Source organism: Neovison vison, chromosome 7 (assembly GCF_020171115.1).
Source record: "Neovison vison isolate M4711 chromosome 7, ASM_NN_V1, whole genome shotgun sequence".
NCBI classification, from domain to species: Eukaryota; Metazoa; Chordata; class Mammalia; order Carnivora; family Mustelidae; genus Neogale; species Neogale vison.
In genome coordinates this window covers 151,950,615-151,959,639 of record NC_058097.1, presented here as the reverse complement: position 1 = coordinate 151,959,639, position 9,025 = coordinate 151,950,615, and the positions used below count along the sequence as shown (strand labels likewise).

At 39.4% G+C, this 9,025-nt stretch overlaps 1 protein-coding gene across 1 annotated transcript; it reads left to right on the top strand.

Annotated features, from left to right (window-relative positions):
* Positions 1-521: 521 nt before the first annotated feature.
* LOC122914105 (olfactory receptor 51I2-like) lies at positions 522-1,556 on the top strand. Its single transcript, XM_044260741.1, has one exon. It carries the CDS (start codon positions 522-524, stop codon positions 1,482-1,484), a length of 963 nt encoding a protein of 320 aa, XP_044116676.1. The 3' UTR covers positions 1,485-1,556.
* Positions 1,557-9,025: the final 7,469 nt, after the last annotated feature.

Sequence of the window (9,025 nt, the reverse complement as noted above, 5' to 3'; positions counted from 1 at the left end):
TTTTAATTTTGTAAGGAACCTCCATACTCTCATCCATAGCGGCTACACCAATTATATTCCCACCAACAGTGCACAAGGTATAAGCTTTTTTTAAATATAAGCTTTAATATAAAGCTTTAATATAAACTTCTTTTGGCTCGGTTGGTTGAGCAGCTGCCTTCGGCTCAGGTCATGATCCCAGCGTCCTGGGATCGAGTCCCACATCGGGCTCCTTGCTCGGCAGGGAGCCTGCTTCTCCCTCTGCCTCTGCCTGACATTCTGTCTGCCTGTGCTCTCTCTCCCTCTCTTACAAATAAATAAAAAATCTTTAAAAAAAAATAAATAAAAAAAAAAATAAACTTCTTTTTAAAATACATCATGGAGTACATTTTTAAATCTCTTTACATTGCATATTTGCTTCCATGTAGGAACTCATGTCACCTAATATCAGAGCTACTCCATTTTCCAATGATTTTGTCCTTATTTTTCTTCCCAGACTGAAGAGGCCACATCTCTCTGGAAACCTCAACTACTTTCCAAAGATGCTGCCTTCCCAGTCCTATGTCAATATCTCCTTCTTCCAGCCACATGCCTTCCTAATGATTGGCATCCCAGGGCTGGAGGCTGTTCATGGATGGATCTCCATCCCCTTCTCCTCCATGTACACGGTGGCCCTCACTGGAAACTGCCTGATCCTCTTGGCTGTAAGAAGAACTCCCAGCCTGCACCAGCCCATGTACTACTTTCTGTCCATGCTGGCCCTCACCGATGTGGGCCTCACTCTGTCCACACTGCCCACCACCCTGGCTGTGCTCTGGTTTGACCATCGGCTCATCGGCTTCAATGCCTGCCTGGTCCAGATGTTCTTCCTCCATTCTTTCTCTGTGGTGGAGTCGTCGGTGCTCCTGGCCATGTCATTTGACCGCTTTGTGGCCATCTCCAACCCTCTTCGCTATGCGGCTATCCTCACCAATAGTGTCATCATTAGGATTGGGCTGGCCATTGTGGCTCGAGCCACTATATCCCTCTTTCCAGGGCCCTTCTTACTGAAGCGACTGAACTTCTGCCCTGATAAGAACCTTCTGTCCCATTCCTTCTGTTTCCATGCAGATGTCATGAAACGGGCCTGTGCTGATATTACTGTCAACATCCTTTATGGACTCTATGTAGTTTTATCCACAGTGGGTGTAGACTCCTTGCTTATCGTCCTGTCCTATACCCTTATTCTTCATACGGTGATGGGCCTAGCCTCTCCCAGGGAGCGTGTGCGGGCCCTAAACACATGTGTGTCTCATATATTAGCTGTTCTGATTTTCTATATCCCCGTCATAGGCGTGTCAATGATCCACCGTTTTGGGAGGCACCTGCCTCATATTGTACATGCTCTCATTGCCTATGTGTACCTGGTGGTGCCCCCTGTGCTCAACCCCATCATCTACAGTGTGAAATCCAAGCCCATCCGGGAGGCCATGTTCAGAATGCTGAGAGAGAAGAGGCAAGGCTGATGAAACCAAGAAACAACTGCAGAATATGAGGAAAAACATGGCCAGTATATGTCCAGAAACCCCTTACACAGATCCCTGACCCAGACACATTATCAAGAATATGACAACTGGATACCATTAGATTGATGGGTGACAAACAGTCCTCTTGATTCTTTCCTGCACTCATTAACTTCAGCTTTTTAATTCAGTATTTACTTGTACAAGAGACTCTATGTTCATTACTAAGGATAGTAAAATGAATTATATGTGGTCTTGTCCCTCTGTTGCAGGACAGAAGCTTCTAAACACACAATTAAATTAAGTGTAATAAGGCTATGATAGGTACACACAAAGTGCTACAGGAACCTGGAAGAGGGTTTCCTGTCTCATCAAGAGGAAATGAGAACGGAGTCAAGGAAGAAGGATGGAAGGTGAGTAGGAGTTTGTCATACAGAAAAGGTGGCGAAGGGGAAGGCATACCTAATAAATGGGAAAGAATGTAAGACACAAAACCACTGAAATGTGGAGCACCAGGGTGGTCAGTTGTTAAGTGACCCACTCTTGATTTGGGCTCAGGTCATGACCTCAGGGTCCTGAGACTGAGCCCACCTAGGCAGGCTCCATGCCAGCAAGAAATCTGCTTGGGATTCTCTCTTTCCCTCTCTCTCTCCCACTCCACCATCCCTCTAAAATAAATACATAACTCCTTAAAACAAAACATTGAGGTGTGGAACTCTCTGGTGCGTTTGTGGAAACGTGAGAGGCCAGTCAGATGTGACTCCTCATAATCTGTGCGTGTTGGAGAGAGAAGGACAGGAGGAGATAAGATAGAAATGATGAGCATACTTTGTGCTCCTTGGGGCCTTTCAGACCTCGGAAAAATCCGCCCTCATTCCTTATTTAAGAGTCAGCTATGGGAAGCCTACTGCTTTGTAAGTTACACAGGTTTAACTGTGTGCTACAAGTTAGAAAGGTGAAAGTGGAGAAAAAGAATGCAAGGAACACATTTAACAGACTGTGGTAACAGTCTTGGAAAAATAGAAGGGAAGCTAAAGTTAAGTTAATAATGGGAAAATTAGATGTATTCTTAAAATCTTACCTCTATAGTTCTCTTCTTTGTCCTCTGAAAATGCCAGAAGCAATGAGCAAAGCTAGGGCCCACATACTGGTTTTAAATACCATTGCCCACTCTAAATAACCTAGAATCCTTGGAGCAATGACTAACTCTCAGTATGAAGCAGAAAAAATTATAAAATGATATTGGAATAGTTTATGCCCTGGAGAAATAAAGAACACAAAAACTGTAAGGTCATGGAGAAAAAATACACAGAAACTCATTTGAAGAGGCTACCAGTGGCTCTAGATGGATCAAATAGAACATTAAAAATAATTTTGGTAGCAAACAGTTACAGCAAATTGAATTTTTAAAGGAAGTGTGAGTCCATAGTGATATTTAAGACAAAGAGGGAGAAAAGAATGAAAAAAGAACTCTTCTTTAGAAAGTACTGGTAGATTTAGAAAATTACCTTTTGTAGTTTTTAATGTAATTTAAAAATAATCAAAAAAGGCTGAAAAGATACTGGGAAAAAATATTCACACAGTCTCAAAGTATCACTGTACAAGCTATTTACTAAATAGGAAAGGATGAATATGCCTTTATGATAAAGAGACTCCCAGTGACCACCTTAAGCAAGTGATCAAATTTAGCTTAACCAACAATAAGATCATCTGATTTTATATAACTTCTGATTTGAGCAATAAGGACACAAAATCACACCTGTAAAATGCCTACCACAATTGTCCAACCTGAATCTAACTGTGGGAAAGTAATTGGAAAAATCTTGAATATGGAAACACCACACACACATACACACAATGACAAACACACACATACACACATTGACCGAGCATCTTTAAAAACTTATTTTTATTAAAAAAATGTTGGGGAATTAATCTAAATTAAAAGAGATTAAAAGGATATTACAACCAAACACTAGCATTAACCAGTAATTATTAGGATAATTGTGAAACCTGAATACGTATTTTATATTGATAATATTATTAGTTTAGTGTAATTTGCTTAGATTTCAAAATAGTTTTGTGATTCTGTAGGAGAATCTACTTTAGGAGGCATATGATCAATGTTTATTGAGAAGTATTGCAATGTCTATAACTTACTTTCAAATGAATCTGCAGAAAAAGTGTGTATGTGTGTGGTGTGTGTTTGTGCGTGAGCACATGTCTGAGAGGGGAAGAGGGGGAAGGTAAGTGAGTCCCAAGCCCTATGCCCACAATCCTATAATCTCAAGAGAGACAACACAGTCTCTCAGGAAATTATCGAATGAATGCTGAGAGAGATCCTAAGACTGAGCCTGGGTAAGCTAACCCATTGGTGTTAAGAATGCAGAATCAGGGATGCCTGGGTGGTTCAGTTGGTTAAGCAGCTGCCTTCGGCTCAGGTCATGATCCCAGCGTCCTGGGATCGAGTCCCACATCGGGTTCCGTGCTCTGCAGGGAGCCTGCTTCTCCCTCTGCCTCTGTCTGCCCGTGCTCACGCTCTCTCTCCCTCTCTCTCTGACAAATAAATAAATAAAATCTTTAAAAAAAAAAAAAAGAATGCAGAATCAGAATGCAGAGGAACCAAAATAATTCTATTTCTTCTTGGCTAGAATGCGCTTTCCATTAACACTTGAATTGGGATTTTGCCCAGTCCCATCCCATTTTTGGATGGGAAATCCCATCCAAAGCCAGGGATTTCCACAGTGATCCCTAAGCACTTCGTGCTTTCTTCAACTGTAGTGCTTAAGGCTCTATATTATAATTATATACAATTATGTATGAGACTTTGAAAGTAGGGATCAGTGATGATGTTCTAGTTATTTCTGTCTTCTCAATGGTTAACTTGGGCCTAGCATAAAAGAATACTTCCTTAATAAATAATGTTTTAGTGAATGAATGAAGGAAGGAAGGCAGACAGTGAAAGAATGTAGCACAAAGCCAACGGATCTGGTCAGAAATGAAGATCTCTGGGTACAGGGTCCAGCGCTCCTCTCCCAGTTTACCTCCAAATGCAGGCAGCAGAGGATGAACCCATAACTGTACAGCCCTTGGGAGTGGATCCCCAGCTTACAGTCTACAAACTACAGTCTACAGACTACAGTCTCTTACTGTAGTAGTCACCTACTACTTTTCTCCACCTTAACTGGAAGACTCTTGTCCTTCCAGGAAGAGATCAAATGTTCTGTCTTCTGTGTCTTATTCCCTCATCTTCTCTCTTCCACTCTCTTTGAAACTGGCACATACCTCTCTCAAAGAATTTATCACTTGCTATTGAAATCATCTTTTTACTAATGTATTCTACTTCCTGGAAGGCAATTACTGATTCACTCATTTACACTGAATGTCTTCATTACCCATTAAAGGGATTGGCCTAGACATTGCTTCAGGAACATAATTTGAATAAACCTATTTATAAATCATAATTCCTGAAGAAATATCCTGATGTTTAATCAATAAAGCTCATTACTAAGTTCAAGCCATACCCCAAGCAATGGAAGCTATAGATGTAGCTTTTCACAGCTGTGGAGCGAATGGGCATCCTTTGCTCCAAAAAGCATCTTCTTGCTCAAGAACGGATTTCCTCCAGCCTTCCACAGTTGCCTCAGATTGTATTGGTAGAGACTCATTTTATTTTGCCTCAGTTCTTTTTTTTAAATTTATTTTTTATTTATTTTCAGCATAACAGTATTCATTATTTTTGCACCACACCCAGTGCTCCATGCAATCCGTGCCCTCTATATTACCCACCACTTGGTACCCCGACCTCCCACCCCCCCACCCCTTCAAAATCCTCAGATTGTTTTTCAGAGTCCATAGTCTCTCATGGTTCACCTCTCCTTCCAATTTCCCCAAACTCCCTTCTCCTCTCTAACCCCCCATGTCTCAGCTCTTAAAATTGGATGTCCCTGGGGTAGATACATCTTCATTTAAAAGTCATCCCCAAAAGACCAGTGAGGCAGGCACTATCTTCACTGGTAGGCACACTGGCAGAAAACTGGGGAGTTGGCAATTTGAAATAGGATTTGGAGGTCGATGTTTAGGAATATAAGTGCTCTTTTAAGATGCTTCTGCGAATATCTCTTTGAATCCTGACATCAATTCTTTTAGGTTTACATCCAGGAATGGCATAACTGGATGATATGGTAGTTCTGCTTCTTTTTGAGAACCTGAATACTGTTTTCCAGAGAGGCTACACCAGTTTACATCACTGCCAACAGTACACACAGGTTCCAATTTGTCCACATTCTTACCAATATTTGTTATCATTTGAATCTTTCTTTCTTTCTTTCTTTCTTTCTTTCTTTCTTTCTTTCTCTTTCTTTTCTTTCCTTTCCTTTCTTCCTCCTCTTTCCTACCTTCTTCCTTCCTTCCTTTGTTCCTTTCTTTTTTTCTTTATCATCCTTCCTTCCTTTCTTTCTTTCATTCCTGATGATAGCCACCCTAAGAGCTGTGGGATGATATCTCACTGTAGTTTTGATTTGCTTTTCATTAGTGACCAGTGACGTTGAGCAGCTATTCATATACCTGATGGCCTTTTGTATGTTTTGGAAAAATATATATTTAATTACTTGGGCCATTTGTTAATAGGTTATTTGGGGTTTCTGCTATTGAGTTGGAAGAGTTACTTATATATATTTTTATATTAGTCCTTTATCAGGTATGTGGTTTATGAATATTTTCTCTTATTCCATGGGTTGCCTTTTTACTCTGTTGTTTCCTTTGCTGTGCATTAAATTTTTAGTTTGCTGTAGCTACACTTGTCTAATTTTTTTTTTATTGATTGTGCCTTTGGTCCATATCTAATAAATTATTGCCAAGTCCAAAGTCATAAAAATGCTTCTCTGTTTTTTTAAGGAGTTTTATAATTTCAGGTCCATTTTTTTGTATATGGTATAAAATAAGAGTCTGATATCATTCATTTGCATGGGGATACCCAGTTTTACCAACCATTTGTTAAGGAAATTGTCTTTTCCCCATTGCGTATTCTTGGGACCCTTGTTAAAAATCAGTTGACTGTACATATACCATTTATTTCTGGGCTCCCTATACCAAATGTCAGTTTTTATGCCAATAGCATACTGATATTTTTAATTTTTAAATAATGTCTATAGCCAGCATGCTCATCTACAACTGACCCAGCCAGGTACCCATACCATACTGTTTTAAATTGCTGTAGATTTACAAAGTACTTTAAAATCAGGAAATGTCACACCTCCAATTTGTTCTTCTATCTCAGACTACTTTTTTTTTATTTTTTTCAATTTATTTATTTTCAGAAAAACAGTATTCATTATTTTTTCACCACACCCAGTGCTCCATGCAATCCGTGCCCTCTATAATACCCACCACCTAGTACCCCAACCTCCCACACCCCCGCTATCTCAGACTACTTTAACTATTTTGGATCTCTTCTGGCTCCATATGAATTTCAGGATTATTTTCTCCTGTTTCTATAAAAAAATGTAATTGCGATTTTCATAGGAACTACACTGAATTCAAAGATCACTTTAGATAATATGGATTTTTGTGACATTAAGTCTTTTAATCCATGAACATGCAATGTCTTTCCATTTATTTGTGACTAAATTTCTTTCATCAATAATTTATAGTTTTCTGTATGTAAGTCTTTGACCTCCTTGATCCAGTTTACCCTTAAGCATTTTATTCTTTTTTTAAGGTTATTTTTTTGAGAGCGAGAGCAAGCACAGCAAGGAGGGGCCAAGGGAGAGACAGTCTGGAGCAGATGCCATTCTGAGCATGGAGCCCCTTGCTGGGACTGGTCTCACTCCAAGATCACAAACTGAGCCAAAACCAAGATCAAATGCTCAAGAGCTGCACCACCCAGGCACCCATTTTATTTTTCTGAAGATTTTATTTATTTATTTATTTATTTGGGAGAATGATCATGAGTAGCTGGAGGTGCAAAGGGAAAGGGAAAGGTACTAGCAGACTCCCTGCTGCGCACAGAGCCCAACACCTGGCTCAATGTAGAGCTCCATTCCGGGATCCTGAGATCATGACCTGAGCCGAAGTCAGTCACTTAACTGACTGAGCCACCCAGGCACCTCATCTCAGTATTTTATTCTTTTTGATGTCATTGTAAATGGGACTGTTTTATTAATTTTGTTTTTCGATAGTTCACTGTTCATATATAGAAACACAACTGATTTTTGTATGTTGATTTTGTTTCCTGCAACTTCACTAAATTTGTTTATTGGTTCTAACAGGATTTTTAAGGAATTCGGGGCATTTTCCATACATAAGATCATGTTGTCTACAAAGAAAGATAATTTTACATCTTATATTACAATTTGGATGCTTTCATTTCTTTTTATTCTCTAAGTGCTCTTCTTAGGAATTTCAGGTCTGTGTTAAATAGAGGTGGAAAGAATGGCCATCCTTGCCTGGTTCTTGATCTTAAAAGAAAATCTTTGAGTTTTTCATTGTTGAATATGCAGTTAGCTGTGGGCCTGTCATAAAAATCTTTTATTATGTTGAGATCTATTTCTCACATATCTAGTGCTCCCATTTTCATTGCCCCATTATTCATAACATCCAATATCCAGCAACCCAAGTGTCTATCAAAAGATGAATGGATAAAGAAAATGTGGTATATACATACTGTAGAATATTATTCAGCCTTAAAAAAAAAAAAGAAATCCTGCCATTATAACAAGGAAACTTTTGGAGTTGATATATATGTGTATTATGTTGATAGCGATGATAAATTCATGAATGAATGCTTAGATCCAAATTCATTAAAGTGTATACATTGAATAAGTGCAGATTTTTGCACATCAATTGTATCTCAATAAAGATGCAATGCATGTACACACACACACACACACACACACACACACACCAGATATTGCTGCATTTCACATGTGTGGATTCTTCGGGTTTTCAATTTATTTGACTCTACTAGGAAAAAAAAGAAACTCCTGGGGATGGAACACGATAGCAAGGAAAATTTCTTAGGATGGAAGACACTGCTTTAAAAAAACAAAAACAGAGATATGGAAGCTCTCAGTAAAGATGTGTGCCTTCGTTCATCTCTCTCTGTCTTCGGACACTTGATTCTCCATCTGTCTCCTCCAGTTACTTGATACATATTCACTGTGCAACAGAATGAGGCTTTGATTTCACAATGATATCACATGAAGAATAGACACAGGAATTAGGGGCGCTTAACCTGCCTGAGACCTGGGGGCCATGGAGAGAGTGGACAGAGACACAAAGAACCCTGAGTCTCTGAAAGACTCTACTGGGGTGGGGGGTTGGCAGAAAATGTTCAGTGGGACTCCAGAAGCCTGATCTGGTATCATTAAAAGGCACCAAAAAAAAAAAAAAAAAAAAAAAAAAAACGAAAAGCCCAATAAAATTTCCTACAGATATGGTAGAATGGATAAACCTAGAGATGATGATGATTCTAGGCATCTCCTCCACAATTCAGTTGCTCAAATATCTCATTTGGTGCCCTCTATGCCAACGCATGTATCCAC